The sequence below is a fragment of the Arachis ipaensis genome, chromosome B06 (genome assembly GCF_000816755.2).
Source record: "Arachis ipaensis cultivar K30076 chromosome B06, Araip1.1, whole genome shotgun sequence".
NCBI lineage: Eukaryota > Viridiplantae > Streptophyta > Magnoliopsida > Fabales > Fabaceae > Arachis > Arachis ipaensis.
Window position 1 is genome coordinate 23689875 of NC_029790.2, and position 19718 is coordinate 23709592.

The following is a 19718-nucleotide window of genomic DNA, read 5'->3' on the forward strand; positions in this document are numbered from 1 at the left end:
TCTTTCCTCTTTCCCTTTTCTTTCTTTCTTTTTCCATCAAGTCTGGGTGTGTGTGCTGTGAGGAAGAGGGTGTGATGTGAGTGAAGGTGTGTGCAGCGGTGGGAGGTGAGTGAGTGAGAGAGTGTGTGGCTAGGGTTAGAGAAAGAAGAAAAATATCTAGGAGTGGGTCCCACCATCTTATCTATTTATTTTTTTTTCTGGTTACTACATTCTTCCTTCTTTTAGAAATTCGACCCCCGAATTTCAAACCAATATACTATGTAATATCATGTGAGCAGTACAAGTTACACATATTTCATAGCATTAGACATTGATGCAACACATAACAAATTTAGGAATTAGAGAAAAAAGCAACATTGTGACAACTTCAATCGAAATAAATACAATCACATTATGAAACCATAAGTTTAATAATGTGTACAAATATTATGCAAATATAAGACTTTAGACGAAATACTATTATAAGAGTTTAGGAAAACAATGATATGCATTAGAATAAAAAATTCTTTCAAGAGTAATGATTATAAGAAAGAGAGTTGTGACAATCATGGAATTAAAGGGGAAACGATGAATACACTAGCGACAAAACAAAATCATTTCAATGACAATCTTTCTCGGATCTAAAACATTTTTATGATAACTTGCTTATCAATTACTACAGAAGTTCAACTAATTACAACATAACCACACAATGCAACATATTCCTTCCAGTTAAAGAGATAAATACATTTAAATAGCTAATCTAAGACTCAAATCATATATCCAAGCTTCATGAAAATCATATAATAAAGATAAATTTGTAAATTTTGGTATAAATTTTCTACTAAGATCAAAACACTTGTCATTTATCATAAAAGTTTTTTTTTTCATAAAAAAAGTACCTTGGAATTTTTATTTATTTATTTTTTTGAAAATACCTTTTTAATATCAAAACTTATTAATTAGTTAGGAGACATGGCCTAGATAAACAAATACATACAAAGATCGCTTTTAATTTATTTCTAATTTGAAAGGACACAATTTTTTAGTATCAAAGAAGAGAAAGAACATACAAGGCCTAAAGTTTATATTATGTATATATCAAAATTGAAACATTAGGGTAAAGAAAGTTACAAAAAAAAAAGAACAATATGAAACAGTAGCATCACAAGCAAGAAAACGAAGAGCAACACTCTTATAACTTAAATGGAATATCCACAACATTCATAAATAAAAACCACAAACAATAAGATAGAAATAATAACAGAGAAGCAAAGTAAAACAATAAATTCAAGGTTTGACACCACATTTGAGAATATATAATCGATTAGTCATAGAAATAAAAAACATTAACTGTCACAGAAACTAACTTGCTCTCTTTTCCTAATTTAGAAATCCCTAACTAAATTTAGAAATCTCTAACTAAGTCTCTCGGAAATTGTTATTATTATGGCTTTAGTGGCTTTAGTTATTAAGCATACTAATATAAAAATGGAAATTACTTGACTATAAATGATAGGTAGATAGTGTAAAACATGACAAGATGTTATTTATCTTCTTGTTGTCTTTTATGTCAAAATTTACATGTATATTCAACTCATTTAAGTACAAAATATTAGTTAAACCATCCAAGAAAAGGTCCTTCAATACTTCACATGCAAGAACAGTTTAAGGCCAGCACAACAATTCATAACAATTTTAACATAATTCAGATCCCTCACAGCGTTCAAGCAAAATTCTCCAATTACGGTTAGTGTGACCAATTATTGCAAAACACGTATACAGAAAGCCGAAGATAAGTGAAAGAAACAGCTTGTCAAACTGACGTAAGACTAGATCAAACAAAAATACAAGGTGAGAACAAAGGCAAAGTTAAGTTGGAAAAAAAATATGTGTAGACAAAATCTTGCTCCTGAATCCTCGAAGTTAAATCTCCAATACACTCAGTCGTTTAACTACACAAAAGCATGTTCACGATTCAATTCCAAACCTCATCCAAAGAGAAAACACCACCAAAAAGTTAAAACTAAAATAAAATCCCCTTATCCTTATTAGTGAGACTAAGAACTGATAACCCCCCACAACCAATGCACCGTGTGATTTTGGTCAAAGATACCTGGAAGCATAAACAAGTATACCATTCGTGTGATAGAATCTAATAACTTCTACGTGCTCGGCCAAAAATAAAAAGCGATAAAAAGCAAAGCATATATGATACAGTCAGCATATATGGTAAACGACGACCAATAAGTGCTCATTAAACGGTTACTCTCCTATCTTGAAAGTGTGTCAACAACTAGGATGGATGAACAACAGGTTGGGCCTATCATCATTCTCAAAACTAACAGTCAAAATCATTAAGAACAAAACACAAACTGCTATACCGAGTTAGAAGTCACCATATGAATGAGTATGGTAGTCAAAAGTATCGATTGGAAGACAACACTACAAAGGAACAGGAATTGACATGTTCATATTAAATACATGGAAAGAAACTAGAAGAAACAAAAGAAAAGATCTAGGGCATTCAAACTCCAGGTCAAAGTCGCCAACTCCTATATAAGTGTCTAACTCGATTACATGGACAATGTTACTCAACGAACATAACGCTGCAAGAAAACAGGTTCAAATTGAACTTTGCACCAAGCACTAATACTAGAAAATAAATATGGCAGGAAAACTCAATAGAGAAGACAAGTTTAATCTAGATCATGAGCCTGTATTATTTTTGTAGAGCTTCCCTTTTTTTTTTCAAATCGTATCTTTTGATCCAAAATTTTAAATCGTTGCAATCAATGAAAAGCATTGGAGGTCATAAAAAAAAGTGAAACAACTATATAATCAAGTTATTTTTATAATATTTAAGGGGTAGAAAGAAAAAGAATAATATAACAAGGACATATCAACCTCGGAATCTTGAAAACAATCTTGGTGCAATCCCATACCTTTCAATTGGTTCCTAAGGAAAAGAGAAGCAAAAACCGATTTTTAAGCACGAGAGAATAACAAAGGAAACAACACAAAGTAGCAAACTTAAAAAAAAATCAAAGATTAAACAAATGAACCAGGCAAGTGCAAAAGCATATCACTAGGATGCACTCAACACCTGTGATCGGCCAACACTACACGGGAAACCAATAACATTTAATTCAGATGCTGCTAGCACAGTAGGTTGGAATGACCAAAAAGGAAAGAAGAGTTTGGAAAAACTATTTTAGGAAACTAGATTCAATCCACATTCCACTGTATGCATCGTGCTCAATAACCAAACTACAATGCTGCATAGAATATAACTACATTTTGATTTACATGCACGGTTTATAATTTATAATTGAATCTAGAAACGGGTAAAAGTAGAGAATTTGTTTTGTTTTAAGGAATTAGATATCTAGTCGTCCATGTCTAAAATAATAGAAAATTCTTTTCAATATCTGCGATTTACAAATCTCAACCTCCCAAATGCATTGTGAACCAAGCAAAACCGAAGCTAAATCCCTCTACATAATAATGATAAAAACAGTTGAAGAATAGAAGTTTCAGGGGAAAAAGCAAGGGTAAGGAGTTCTCGATTTCTTCTGATCTAGGCAAAAGCAGAATTCATCATCCAATCACCGACAAAAAGCAAGCATTCCGCGGGAAAAAAAAGACCATGTTCAACAACACAATACCGTAACAGAACAGATCATCAAATAAAAAAAAAACTCAACCAAACTATTAGATAAAAAAAGATTCAATTCAGCTAACAAATCATCCAAAAAATTAGCCACACCAAAGCAAAAAGAAATCACAATTCCAATCCAAAAAAGAAACAAGAATGACACTCCGTTCAAATGTTCATCGCGTAGTTCTTCTCCCTAAGCAACCGAATAACAGTTCAGTTATTGTTCCGAAAGAAAGAATCACAAGTGGTTCAAAATTATGTTAGCTTCAAAGATCATCCACATAAGAAGAACAAACTCCTTGTTTATCGAAATCCAAAAGAAAGCATCTCAATTCAACAGCTAAGCAAATCCACAATTCACAAATCCAAATACAGTTTTACAAAAGGAATCAGATAGTAATTCACAGCATGAACATATCGAATCTTCTAGATCATGAATGAAATCTTGAAATCAAGAACCATAGAGAAGATTAAAGCAAATATTCACAAAAGTGAGGAAGAGCAAAAGTAGCTAAAAGATAAAAGAGTCGCAAACCGGAATCGGAACCAAAACTGAAGTCATTGGAAAAGCAAGTTCAAGAATCAAGATTCCAAAGGATAACTCAAGGATGGATACAAAGAAGATGAAATGAGTGGCAAAAAACGGTAGATGTCACATGATAACAACAACCAGATGACAACAACGACATAAAGGACAAAGATGACATTCTTATAGGCCTTTGATAGTGTCACAATTTGTACAAATAGGTGCGCTTCTATTTATACAATTGTGATCCTACTATAGGACACTTGCTCCATATTACACAGATTAAACCTAAGCTCTGATACCACTTTGTCACGGCAAAAAATGAGCCATGACCGGTGCTCAGAAAAATAATCACATAGCAAGCCTAGCATACTCAAACATAAATTGAATAAGAAAGTTACAAATATTTTATAAGTTCTAAAATAAATGTTATACATTTTTTAACAAAAATTAAAATAATTAAGAATGGTCGGACCCTGCCTGTGTCATATAGAGCATATACATTTAGAAACTCGTCAAAGAATAAGTACTCATTGCAGATCGTTACATCTTGAATAGAAAGTCTCACATAGACAAGTGATTGCTCCTGAAAATATTTTTAGAAAAACGGAGACTATATAAACATTATATCAAAATAATTTTAATTAGAAAATAATAGTTGATAATAATAAGTGAATCAATAAGGGCGTTCTCGTACAGAAATCAAATCAAAAGTCCACACTTGGGCGGCTCCACCTCTATGGGTAGCCCTTTCCTCTCGTGTGTTCTAACAAAATAGCAGATCTAACGCGTGGCCTACACGTTAGGCTAGCAACACCCCTACTAGCTGGGGTCTGAGTTAGATGTATCTAAGAAAACGTCATAACTGCCGTTAACTATGGTTTTTAATACGAGCCTCCCAAACTAATTCAAGACATATAATTTCAAATACAACAAATCTTTAATCTTTCAAATATATATGGTATTGAATCAAATTAAATCATATTATACTTTCTCATCAGAAATCTTTTCCAATCATACTTTTTTAATCATAAGAATTTCAAACATATTTCACAATCTTTAAAGTAAGTAAGTACCAACAAATACTTCAATGCTTCAAAAACAAATATTCAAGTAAAATCAAACATTTTAGAATAATGCAAAACTTCATCAAAAATATATATGGTCTCATGTATAGTTTCAAAAGTATAAACTTCATAAAAATAAATTATTTAATTCTAATAAATCAATTATTCTAATCAATTTAAATTGTTCAAGACAAATATAGTAAGAATAATTCAAAGATCATAATAGATATATGTCAAAATAATTATAGATGCACAGTTAAACAATTATAAATATAAAGCATACTTACAACTTGGTCCCAAGGGACCGCAGATACCAAACCTAGAGTGCCAAAATCCAAGGTGGGGAGGATTGAAGTAGAATGGAACGAATGAACGTAGGATTTGGATTGGGTTAGCGACAAGGTGGAGCTAGCAATAGTTTGGGTTAGTGACAGGAACGGTTTAGGTCCAGCGGCACCAACAACTCTAGTAGCAACCAAGGTTCATCCAAACGGAGACGCGACAGCGGTGACAAAACAACCCTCTTTTCAGGGCAGCTCCTCTTGCACATCCCGTTTCTTTCTCTTCGAGCTCTCTCTTCTCTCTCAACAATGGTGACGACGACTTCGCATGGCGGTGGTTGAAGCTCAGCGATGACAAAGACAACGCGCGGCGGCTGTAGCAGTTCGACGACGGCGAGGCAGAACGGCGGCAGTCCTTCTTCCATGTCTCCTCTCTCGCGCTCGTCACCTCTCTCGGATGCATCTTTTTTAGTTCTGGCCTCTGATTGTGATGTGACGGGACAGAACGGCAAGCTCCAGGATGGCGGTGATGAGGAACGGCTCTTTCTCTCTCCACGTGTGGTGGCTCGGCGTGTACATCTCCCTCCTTCCCCCTCTCTTCTCCCTTCTCTTCTCGCGGTCTCCCCTCTTCTCTCTTTTCCTTTTCTTTCTTTCTTTTTTCGTCAAGTCTGGGTGTGTGTGCTGTGAGGAAGAGGGTGTGAGGTGAGTGAAGGTGTGTGCGGCAGTGGGAGGTGAGTGAGTGAGAGAGTGTGTGGCTAGGGTTAGAGAAAGAAGAAAAACATCTAGGAGTGGGTCCCACCGTCTTATCCATTTATTTATTTTTTCTGGTTATTACAATAACATGAAATTTGCTATATCAAAATTATATATTCCTGTAGTTGTACATGTCCATACTTTAAAATAAGTATAAAATCTATTATTGTGAAGGATCACCGGAGAAATAACAGTTGCAAATGGTTGTCGAAGAAATTCTTCTCCTAGTAAAATGATTGTCTATAAAACAGCATGGAAGTGGTGGCTAATAGTTTCTCCAGACCGGTGGTAGATAAAAGAAACGGATCAAATTTTCACATTACGAGCTACTATATGCAAGAACCTAGCAACTTGCTCCTCTATTGTAACATGTTTTGTATCTCTCACTTGACATATTGCTCTTAATTTCTCACACAATTGAAGAAATGCATCAAGGACCCATGCATAGAATATCACGACACCTATTAGTTTCACTTAACTGTTGCACTAAAGTAGCTCGAATTTATTCTCGCCCAACCATTTTATGGGAGTTGGATTTGTCAACTCGAGTAGACATCAATCTTAATAAATATAACATATGTACGATGTACATATCAGTGTTATTATACGTAATTTCTGTCGTCTTTTCCAATCCTCCTTCAAAAACGGTTAATATATGTTATTGGTGTCCAAGGGTTAATATATTTTCCTGATTATCGACCCCAAACTTAAAGGAATGGTTTAGTGTTAAATCACAGTTAAAGATGTCTTCCATATCGGCGACAAAAAAACTTTCTTCATGATCATCCTTATCCATTTAACAAGCACTTTGTATGTTCAAATGTACATATCATAGATTTATAGAACCAAAAATAAAAAGAAAAAAATATTGCATCATATATTAAGTATGCGCAGTGCAATTAAATAACTAGTATTCATACATATAAACTCTTAATCAAAGAATATATTTAATTGTAAAAGAACCTCAACAAATTGAAAGATGGATACTTTTTTATAATTTTCAAAAAAACTTTAACATAAAAAATATATTCAAAAATAAAGTAAGAAAGCACAGAAAAAGAAAGTAACCAACTATGATAGAAGTTGTGTGTCCATTGGCAATTGAGGTAGACAAAACCACATATTCATGTAGGTGAAATCACAAATTTAACTATTTGTATGCTTGCAAATGTAATTGTGAAAAGTTCGTCTTAAAGTGGGTATAAACTATAATTTGTGTCATTCTTATTATAGTGAAATTAAATTTAATTTGTATATGTGTCAAAAACACAATACACTCATATTTCTAAAGAACACAAGTAGAGCTATTTGTTTGTGTATTATTTGGCAACCATAATATATGCTTTCTAAAGAGATAATGTGTGCATACATGAAGAAATTGTGTACTATTTAGCAAAAATAGTGTGTTTGATGAAAATCAAAATTGTGCTTCCATAAAAAAATTATGTGCTTACATGGAAAAAAAATTGTGATATTTTTCAAACATTTATTATATACAAAAAATAGTTGCACTACTCTATAGTCTATACACATGTCAATTCTCCCAACTCTGATGAACTTATGAATAAGTATGTTTGCATGTTTTCATTCGAACACTTTATCAAATAGTTTAAAGACATGAAAATAAACAAACTAATAAACCAAATAAAAATGTAATCTCTATCCATACACTTCAAAATTAAATCACAAACACACATATCCATAGATATATGGAGTTAAATATGAAATGAAAGCAACATAAAATCTTACCTAATGTCAGTAGTAGATGCAAAATGTTGTGACTAGACTGGTTGCGCATTGGTGAATGAAAAGTAGCTAACAGTTGCAGTAGTTGATGTGCTAGAATCGGGTAGCATGAATGGCTGAATCCCAGGGTGGAAGAAGAGTCTTGGAAGAAAGAAGAAGGGTAGGGTTTGGAATAACAGAGTGAAATAGTTTTTTCCTTCTGTTTTCTTGCCTAAGTTGGAGTGAAAACTTTTTTTTGGGTCCTTTTTACTTTTTGGTACTGTTGATTATTTTCCTTAGCATTTTCTTTCCAAACCAAATAGTTGAAATAAAACATTTTCCTCCTATTTCTTTCTTTCCGCGTTCATTCTCCCCTATTTTCTATCTAAACAAACACAGTGTAAGAGGTAACATACTGATGAGCGGATAATTTATACGTTTTTTGACATTGTTTTTAGGTAGTTTTTAGTATGTTTTAATTACTTTTTATTATATTTTTATTAGTTTATATGTAAAAAAATCACATTTCTGGACTTTACTATGAGTTTGTGTATTTTTCTGTAATTTCAGGTATTTTCTGGCTGAAATTGAGGGACCTGAGCAAAAATCTGATTCAGAGGCTAAGAAAGGACTGCAGATGCTGTTGGATTCTGACCCTCCTGCACTTGAAGTGAATTTTTTGGAGCTACAGAAGCCCAATTGGCGCGCTCTTAATTGCGTTGGAAAGTAGGCATCTTGGGCTTTTCAACAATATATAATAGTCCATACTTTTTCTGAGATTTGATGGCCCAAACTGGCGTTCAACGCCAACCAAAGACCCTTTTCTAGCGTAAAACGTCCAAACTGGCACCAGAACGGGAGTTAAACGCCCAAATTGGCATCCAAGCTGGCGTTTAACTCCAGAAAAGGCCTATGCATGTGTAAAGCTCAATGCTCAGCCCAAGCACACACCAAGTGGGCCCTGGAAATGGATTTCTACACTCTCTGCACTTAGTTACTCAATTTCTGTATTCCTTAGTAACTAGTTTAGTATAAATACTAGTCTTTCCTATTGTATTCACATCTTTGGACTTTTATGCTTTTGCCATTTTTCACATTTGGGAGGCTGGCCATTCGGCCATGCCTAGACCTTTTTCTCTTATGTATTTTCCAATGGTGGAGTTTCTACACCTCATAGATTAAGGTGCGGAGCTCTACTGTTCTTCATGAATTAATGCAAGTACTATTGTTTCTCTTTCAATTCACGCTTACTTTTTCTCCAAGATATACTCTCGTACTTAATTCAGTTAAGTCAGAATGAAGGGGTGACCCGTGACAATCACCCACTATCTTCGTTACTCGCTTAGCCAAGATCCGCATGCCTGACAACCACAAGCGGTCTACATGATGTTCAACGTAGTCATTGGACGACAGCCGGAGCATAGTCTCTTGGGTCTCTGATCCACGGATTTGACTTACCTCTCCTGACAACAGATCATTCGAATCTGTGAGATTAGAACCTTCGTGGTAGAGGCTAGAACCAATTGGCAGTATTCCTGAGATCCAGAAAGTCTAAATCTTGTCTGTGGTATTCTGAGTAGGATCTGGGATGGGATGACTGTGACGAGCTTCAAACTCACGAATGTTGGGCACAGTGACAGTGTGCAAAAGGATAGAGAGATCCTATTCCGACACAAGTAAGAACGGACAGATGATTAGCCATGCGGTAGCTGTGCCTGGTATTTTTCATCCGAGACAAGAGATCTGATAGTTGATTAGCCGTACAAAAACCGTACCTGGACCATTTTCACTGAGAGGACAGATGGTAGCCATTGACAACGGTGATCCACCAACATACAGCTTGCCATGGAAGAGAGCACGCATGATTGGATGAAGACAATAGGAAAGCAGAGGTTCAGAAGCAACAAAGCATCTCCAAACGCTTATCTGAAATTCCCACCAATGAATTACATAAGTATCTTTATTTTAATTTACGTTTTATTTATCTTTCAATTATCAAAACTCATAACCAATTGAATCCGCTTGACTAAGATCTACATGATGACCATAGCTTGCTTCAAACCAGCAATCTCCGTGGGATTGACCCTTACTCGCATAAGGTTTTATTACTTGCACGATCCAGTGCACTTGTTGGTTAGTTGTACTGGAGTTGTGAAAAGTGTGATCACAATTCCGTGCACCACATACGAATTCAGTAATAACACATCAAAGTTAAAATATCAATTCAGCTCACACATAATACAACATGTAAATTCATTTGCATTTTTTTAAAGTAGTTATCAGAGACCTAGTTGATAGTCAGCCCACATTTGATCAGCTATTTCATCCCTTAACATAGCTTCCCGCCTATAGTCTTCATCGTGTTCATGTCAAACTATTTCATCCTCTTCTGGATTATTATCTTGCAGTTCTCGATCAACTTGAGCTATGAGATACGAATCAGGATCTACACCCATTAAAAAATTATGTAATATAAAACAAGCTAGAACAATTTTAGTCATAGTTTCAACGTCATAATGTGGTTCAGTGCCACTTGTGATTATCGCAAATCTTTTTTTCAAAACTCCAAATGATCTTTCGATAACATTTCTCAATAAAGCATGACGAAAATTAAATAATTCTTTTTCATTTTTCTGGGCCACGTCTTGCATACTCTTTTAAGTGATATCTGATACCTCGATATGGGGTATTCAATCCATGCTTCAACATGAATCCAGCATCTCCAAGGTAAAATTTTCCTACTAAATTCATTATTTAAAATGATTAATTTAAGGTAAATACATAAACTACTAACGTTTAACTACTTATGATATAATGATGTTTTAGGTATATGCTAATCTCGTGGAAGTTTAAAATTATCATTCCTTGATAATGCCTTCTTCAGAACTTTTGAGTCATATGTTGTTCCTCCCCAACCCATTATTACATAAGTGAACTTCATATCAAAATCACATGTAGCGAATACATTTAGTGTTGGCCACTCTTTTCTCCCTCAAAATTTGGGTTGATCTGCTATTGGCACTTTAACAGAAAAATGTGTTCCATCTATAGCTCCAATACAATCCTAAATAATAGTCCATTAATTAAAAAAGTAACATGAAATTTGCTATATCAAACAAAATTATATATTTCTGTGATTGTACATATCCATACCTTAAAATATGGATAAAATCTATGATTGTGAAGGATCGCCGGAGAAATAACGGTTGCAGATGGTTGTCGAAGAAATTCTTCTCTTAGTAAAATGATTGCCTGTAAAATAGTACGGAAGTGACGGCTAATAGTTTCTCCAGACCGGTGGTAGAAGAAAGAAACGAATCTAATTTTCACATAACGAGCTACTATATGCAAGAACTTAGCAACTTGCTCCTCTACTGTAACATGTTTTGTATGTCTCACTTAACATGTTGATCTTAATTTCTCAGACAATTGAAAAAATGCATCAGGGACCCATGCGTAGAATATCACGACACCTATTAGTTTCACTTAACTATTGTATTAAAGTAGCTTGAATTTGTTCTTGCCCAACCATTTTATGGGAGATGGATTTGTCAACTCGGGTAGACATCAATCTCAATAAATATAACATGTGCACGATGTACATATCAGTGTTATTATGCATAATTTCTGTCATTTTTTCCAATCCTCCTTCAAAAGGTTAATATATGTTCTTGGTGTTCAACGGTTAATATATTTTCTTGATTATCAACCCCAAACTTAAAAGAATGGTTTCGTGTTAAATCACAATTAAAGATGTCTTCCATATCGGTGACAAAAAAATTTTCCTCATGATCATCCTTATCCATTTAACAAGCACTTTGTAGGTTCAAATACACATATTATAGATTTACAACACCAAAAAAAGAAAAAAAAAATATTGCATCATATGTTAAGTTTACTGGTGCGTGAAATTGAACTCCGCACAACTGTTCCGGCAAGTGCACCGGGTCGTCCAAGTAATACTTCAGGTGAGTGAGGGTCGAATCCCACGGAGATTGTCGGATTGAGCAAGCAATGGCTATCTTGTAAATCTTAGTCAGGCGATTAGAAAATATATTTGTTTTTTTGAAAGCATAAACAAAATAGTAAAGAACGAAATACCAAATTAGTGTAAAGCAATGATAGATATTTAGTTAAGGCTTCGGAGATGCGTACTCCTTCCGGAGTAACTTTTCTTGCTGTTTACTTCAATAATGAATGATTCATTCAATGGCAGCCGTAATTGACTAACTCATGTAGCATCCTCATCAAGTTAGTCTCTTCTAAACCATAGCAGTCTACTATATCTAAGCAACTCATGTAGCATCCTCATCAAGTTAACTCATGGCTTTCCACTATAGCCGAAGGTGAAGACCTAAGTAATCCACTCCCCTTGGTGATCCTACTCAAAATGCCACAGACAAGGATGGATCTTCCGGATCAGGGAACGCTTCTTTTTAGACTCTAGCCTTAACGCCACAGAAACCTCAATAACCCACGGTCAACAGGATTTTATGTCACGTATCCAAAGTCGCCCAAGCACGCTCTTGGAATCCGCAGTGCACTCTCTAGCTGTGGTTCAATGCTATCCGAGTCAAGACTCACACGGAACCCATGTAGAACAAGGATGATTGTCACGGGTCATCCTCAATCATGAGATGAAGAACGAAAATGCACAAGAGAATGGAATCAAACGTGTATTGAAATAGAAATAGTAATATTATTAATCCATGAGAATCAGCAGAGCTCCTAACCCTAACTTAGGAGGTTTAGTTGCTCATATTTTACAGAAAATAATGTAATTCAAAAATAGTGTGTAGAGGAGGAAGAAGATCCTAAACAAGGGTGATCTTCTCCTTCAAATACTAATCTAATAATTAGGGATTACAGAATTAAGATAGACTGGACTTTTAGTGCGAAAATTCTCTTCTTGGGCCCACTTGTTGAGTGTTTGGGCTGAGCTTGGGGTGAATCCATGAGTTGGTAATCCCTTTTGGGCGTTGGACGCCAGCCTTGCTCCCTTTCAGGCGTCCAAACACTAGCTGCTCCCTTTTGGGCGTTGAACACCAGAAATGGGGTAGTTGTGGGCGTTCAACGCCCGTTTTGGGCCTTCATTTCCAAAGACAAGTATGAACTATTATATATTTCTGGAAAGCCCTGGAAGTTAGCTTTCCAATGCCATTGAGAGTGCATCATTTGAACCTCTGTAGCTCCAGAAATGCTTGTTTAAATGCACGGAAGTCAGAATCTGACAGCATCTGCAGTCCTTTCTCAGCCTCTGAATCAGTCTTTCCCAAAACTTGCTAGAATTACCCAAAAATCACCTAAAAACATAGGAAAAACCAAAAAAACTCAAAGTAGCATCCAAAAAGTGATGTTTACACTAAAACCTACTAAAACTTGATAAAATTTAACAAAACATAACCAAAAACAATAAGAAAATAGTGCTAAAAAGTGTATAAAATATCCGCTCATCAGAACACCAAACTTAAACTGTTTCTTGTCCCCAAGAAACCAAAAACAAAATAGGATTAAGAAGAGTGGATTACAATAAATCTCAGAGCTCTCAATGAAGCTTAGCTCCACTTATTGGAATGGGGCACTTAGCTTCTTGATTTCTGAATAGGTTCGGCATCTCACTTTCCTTTGAAGTTCAGAAGCATTGGCATCTCTTGGAACTGAAATCCGGATGATATTATTGATTCTCCTAGATTATCTTTTCTTGATTCTTGATCCATAGGTTCTTTTGGTACTTTGCACCTTATTGAGCCTAGCCGTGACCCTAACATTTTTGTTTTCCAATATTACCACCGGATACATAAACGCCATAGGCACTTAATTGGGTGAACCCTTTAGGATTGTGATTCAGCTTTGCTATAATCCCCAGATAGTGGTACCCAGGGTTCTTAGGCGTACTCTCTTTTTTCTTCTTTTGCAATGAATCACGACTTTAACCGCTCAGTCTTAAGCTTTTCACTTGACACCTTCACGCCACAAGCATATAGTCAGGGAAAGCAGTTTATTTGAACTTTTTAGGCCTTTTTATGGTGAAGCCCTCCTAACTATTGATGCTCAAAGCATTGGACCCTAGCTCTCCTTTTCCTTCATTTTGAGCTTTATTGGATTTTTCTTTTGCTTTTTCTTTTTCTTTCTTTTTCTTTTTCTTTTTTTTTTTTTTTTTTTTTTTTTTTTTTTTTTTTTTTTTTTTTTGCTTTTTGATGACAAGTCATCTTATGCTAGTTTTACAAGCATTTTTCACTTGTTTCATTAGGTTTTATGCACTTTCTTGCACAATTTTTTTTTTTTTACTTTTTGATGACAAGTCATCTTATGCTAGTTTTATAAGCATTTTTCACTTGTTTCATTAGGTTTTATGCACTTTCTTACACAATAAGTAAGTGATTGGAATGGATTTTCATGATTATTTTGAATCAATCAAACATCATTTACTTTACACAAAAGCATAAGATTTATGATAGAATTAATTGATTTTATGAATGATGCAAAGATCTTGTGATTTTGGTGAGACTTTGATTGGTTGTTTGATTGCTTGTAAGTGAAGAAATGAAAAAATGAAGAATCATGGAAACATTGCATTCAAAGAAGCAACGCCACGCTCAAAAAGCACACTTTGAGGCTAGCGTTCACTTTGGAAGTGAGCGCCACGTTCACTTTTTCACCTTTTTCGTGTTTTTCAAGGTGCAACACTCAACCAAAGAGCCAGCGCTCAAATATTGAGCGTAGCGCTCAACCAAGGGAGCGCTAGGAGAAGCGCTCAACCAAGGGAGCGCTAGATAGCGCTCAAGGAATCAACAGAGCGCTCACTAGGAGAGCACCCATGAAGAAAAGGCGCGTATCATTGGGAGAGCGCTCACTAAAGGAGCGCAGCGTTCAAAAAGAGAGCGCTAGAGAAGGCTACATGCGCACCAAAATTAGCACGAGGGATGCACACCAAGGGGCCAGCCTAGGCCAATGAGTGAAGCGCTCAAAAAGTGAATTCAGCATTCACAAAGAGAACGCTGGCTTGTGAGAAAGGCACACGTGAGGAAGCATGCAGGAAAAGTGAACACAGCGCTCAAATCACAAACTGAGCGCTCCACTGGGAGGAGCCCAAGCCACCAAGCACCTGATCCACTTATTCAAGGCCAAATCCAAATCAATAAAAGCCCACTTCCAATGCTTAATGTGGAAAATAGAAAGTGTATAAATAGGAGCAATTTTGATTTGAGAAGGACTTTTTTACTTCACATTTTTGTTTTACTTTTCTTTTTCTTGAAATTTTCTTTAGAATTTGGGGAATTGGGGATTAGATCTAAGTTTTCTTTTTGTTTGTTCTTTCTTCGGCAACTTCTATTTTCTGTTTTGGGTTTTGAATTCAGATTGAAGAACACCACTGAATTTCTTCATCTGAGAATCATCTTTTACTTTTCCTGCTTATAGTTCTAAGTATTGTAAATTTGTTCTCAATCTTCTTTTCTGTTTTCATTTTATTTCTTCTGCAATTTCTTCTTTTCTATTTTGGTCAAGAGAGAAATTGAGATTTGAGTTTCTTTCTGTTTTGTTATTTGAAGGCAATTGTTGATTTCTCTTTAAGATTTTAAATCTGATCCAAGTTCTCATTCCGTTTTGACTCCTTTGCAAATTTTCCATTTCTGTTTTGCTACTGAGATCCAGATCTGAATCTCTTCATCTCATAGTTCTCTGATTTATTTCAATTTACATTTTCCATCTCAGTTTTGAATTTCAATACCCAAATCCCTTTATTCTTCATGCAATTTAAGTTTCCGAGCAATTTAGATTCAGCAATTTACATTTCTTGCACTTTAAGTTTCAGTCATTTACCTTTCTTGCAGTTTAAGTTTCAACTTATTTACTTTCTTGCACTTTAAGTTTCTGCAATTTACTTCTTCTGTACTTTAAGATTCAGCCAATTCTCATTCTCCCTTTTATTTTCTTGCAATTTTACTTCTGTTGATCAAATTTCACTCAAATCATCAAATATTCACTTAACTAAATTCATCACCTAACTAAAGTTGCTCAATCCATCAATCCCTGTGGGATCGACCTCACTCTTGTGAGTTATTACTACTTGATGCGACCCGGTACACTTGCTGGTGAGTTTTGTGTGCAAATGTTTTTCCCTCATCAATTTTTTGGCGCCGTTGCCAGGGATTGATTTAGATTGACAATGACTAAGTAGGGTGATAATCTAGATTAAGCATTTTTCTTTATTTTTGTCAAGCACACTAACTGTTTGAGTTTTTGTTTAAGCTAACATTAACCTCACTCTAGCAGTAGAGTGAATTGCTTTTGGTTTCTGGTCTTGTGTGTGTTTTATGTCAGGAGGAAGATGAGGTGAATCCACATCTTTTGATTCTGAGCCGGAGAGGACATTACTGAGAAGAAGAAGAGAAGCAAGAGGAAAGGAAATTATTGGAGAAGAAGCATCAGAGGAAGAGGATCAAGAGATGGAGGATAACATCCCGAATCACCCTGAGGGTGTGGCTAATAACAATGGCCAGCCTCAAAGGAGAGTTCTAGCTTCCTACACCTTCCCCAATGCAAGAAACTGTGGGAGTAGCATACTCACTCCAATTGTTCATGCAAACAACTTTGAGTTGAAACCTCAACTCATCACTTTGGTGTAAAACAACTGTTCTTATGGAGGAGGTTCCTTGGAAGATCCAACTCAGCACCTAGCCATCTTTCTAAGGATATGTGACACAGTTAAGACAAATGGTGTACATCCAGACATCTACAAGTTGTTGCTATTCCCATTTTCATTAAGGGACAAAGCTGTCCAATGGTTGGAGGCATTTCCAAAAGAAAGCATCAACAATTGGGAGGATCTAGTGAACAAATTTATAGCTAAATTCTACCCACCTCAGAAGATCATAAGATTGAAGATGGAGGTACAAACCTTCACCCAAATGGATGGAGAGTCACTTTATGAGGCTTGAGAAAGAAACAAAGCCTTGATCAAAAAGTGTCCACCAGAGATGTTCAATGAATGGGATAAACTCCAAAATTTCTATGAATCAGCAGGAGGTTCATTACAACTCATGAAGACAGCTGAGGAAGCTCAGAACCTAATAGACACTGTGGCAAATAACCAATACTTCTATACTCATCAAAGGCAACACCAACCAGCTCAAAGGAAGGGTGTATTGGAGCTGGAACGTGTGGATACCATTTTGGCTCAAAACAAAGTGATGCATCAACAAATTCAACAACAAATGGAGATGATGGCCAAGAGGATTGATGGTCTTCAAGTAGCTGCAGTGAATACTACAAATCAACCACCAGCTGGGTGGGGGCAAAACGAGGAAAACTATGAAGAGCAGCAGCAAGAGCAAGTCAACTATATGCACAATCAAGGTGCTGGTCAGAATGAATTTCATGGAGATACCTACAACTCATCCTGGAGGAACCACCCAAATTTGAGGTGGGGAGAGAACCAAAACCAACAGCCTTGGCAGAGAAACTCAAACCAGAACAATTCCAGAAACATAAACCATCAAAACACTAACCAAAACCAATACAGAAAACCACAAAACAATCAACTCCAACCCAACTACTATCCACCCAACAACCCATCCACTAACCAAAATAACTATCATCCACCCTCAACATCCCATAATCAGCCACAACTACCCCAAGAATCTCAAAAGATCTCCAACTTGGAGATAATGATGGAAAAGATGATGAAACATCAAGAGCTAACCAGTAAAAATCATGAAGCTTCACTGAGGAACTTGGAAAGGCAAATTGGACAATTATCCAAGCAAACAGCAGCTGAGAGACCAACCAATGCATTACCAAGTGAAACCATTCCCAACCCCAAGGAAGAATGCAAAGCAATCCAATTAAGGAGTGGAAGAACCTTGGTAAATGACAAAGAAACTAACAAGAGGCCAGCTGAGACTAGCAGCAAGGAAGAAGTGACACCTAAAGACAAGCAAGAACAAGAGAAGCTCAAGGAGAAAGAGGAACAACCACAAGCTTCAAAGAAGGGAAAGCAAGTCATGGAGGAGCAATCACAAGAACAGAGAAAAATTGTGAAGCCTTACACACCTCCTCTGCCATATCCTCAAAGATTTCAGAAGGAGACCAAGGATCAACAACTTCCCAAGTTTCTAGAAGTTTTCAAGAAGCTGGAAATTAATATTCCTCTTGCTGAAGCATTGGAGAAAATGCCCTTGTATGCAAAGTTCTTAAAGGAGCTTATCAACAAGAAGAGGAGCTGGAATGAGAAGGAAACGGTGATCTTGACCCAAGAATGTAGTGTTGTCATCCAAAGAGGTCTTCCACCAAAGCTCAAAGATCCAGGAAGCTTCATCCTATCTTGCACTATAGGCAACAGAACATTGGACAAAGCCCTCTGTGATTTACGAGCCAGCATCAACTTGATGCCTCTCTCATTAATGAAGCAGCTAGCAATAGAGGAACTCAGGCCAACTCGAATGTCACTTCAAATGGCTGACAGATCACTCAAAATACCTAATGGAGTTGTGGAGAATTTGTTAGTGAAAGTAGGAGAATTCATATTTCCTACTGACTTTGTCATTTTAGACATGGAGGAAGAAGGACACAACTCAATCATTTTGGGGAGGCTCTTTCTAGCCGCAGCAAGGGCTATAATTGATGTAGAGAAAGGTGAAATAACACTCAGAGTGCATGATGAAAAGATGATCATCAATGTCTTTAAAGCCATGCAATACCCCCCTGAGAAAGAAAAGCATATGAGGGTGGAAATGGTGGAAGAAGTAAAGAGGGGGTAACTTGAGGCCAACAACCAGGAGGAATAGGAAGAGAAAATAGAAGTGGAACAAGATTTCATAGAAGAGGAAGTATTAGAAATCTCTTCTGAAGGAAAGACAGAGGAGAAGCCAAAACAAGAGTTAAAGCCTCCCCCCCCCCCATCTCAAGTATGTATTTTTTGGAGAAGCAGAGGCCCTGCCAGTGATCATAAATTCCTCCTTGAACATAGAAGAAGAAATAAAGCTGATTGAAGTGTTGAAAGCTCACAAGACAGCCTTGGGTTGGATGATTAATGATATCAAGGGCATAAGTCCTGCCATCTGTATGCACAAAATTCCATTGGAGGAAGATTCAAGGCCTGTAGTTCAATTCCAAAGAAGGCTTAACCCAACCATGAAGGAGGTGGTTCAAAAAGAAGTGATGAAGCTATGGAATGCTAGAATCATATACCCAATCTCTGACAGCTCTTGGGTGAGCCCAGTACAAGTAGTGCCAAAGAAAGGTGGCATGACTGTCATCTTCAATGAGAAGAATGAACTCATTCCCACAAGGACAGTGACGGGGTGGAGAATGTGCATTGATTATAGAAAACTGAATGATGCTACAAGGAAAGATAATTTTCCTCTCCCATTCATTGACCAGTTGCTGGAAAGATTAGCTGGCCATGCATACTATTGCTTCCTGGACGGGTACTCTGGATACAATCAAATAGTGGTGGATCCCAAGGATCAAGAAAAGACTTCCTTCACCTGTCCATTTGGAGTCTTTGCTTACAAAAGGATGCCCTTTGGGCTATGCAATGCCCGTGCAAGTTTTCAAAGGTGTATGCTTTCTATATTTTCTGACATGGTAAAAAAATTTTAGAAGTCTTCATGGATGATTTTTCTGTGTTTGGCAATTTATTTAACACCTGCTTGCATCATTTAACTCTTGTTTTGAAAAGATGCCAAGAAACTAATCTGGTATTGAACTGGGAGAAATGCCAT

The 19718-nt window shown here is 36.3% G+C and overlaps 1 protein-coding gene across 1 annotated transcript; it reads left to right on the plus strand.

Moving 5' to 3' along the window:
• Positions 17217-18752, plus strand: LOC107646693. Its single transcript, XM_016350860.1, has 2 exons — positions 17217-17355; positions 17872-18752. The coding sequence occupies exons 1-2, from the start codon at positions 17217-17219 to the stop codon at positions 18750-18752; spliced, it is 1020 nt and encodes a 339-aa protein (XP_016206346.1).

Bases quoted from the DNA above. Each gene is read 5' to 3' on its own strand.
- LOC107646693 (XM_016350860.1), top strand. From the start codon at position 17,217: ATGGCCAAGAGGATTGATGGTCTTCAAGTAGCTGCAGTGAATACTACA. The intron at 17,356-17,871 runs GTCAGAATGAAT...TAAATGACAAAG, and splicing joins TATGCACAATCAAGGTGCTG to AAACTAACAAGAGGCCAGCT.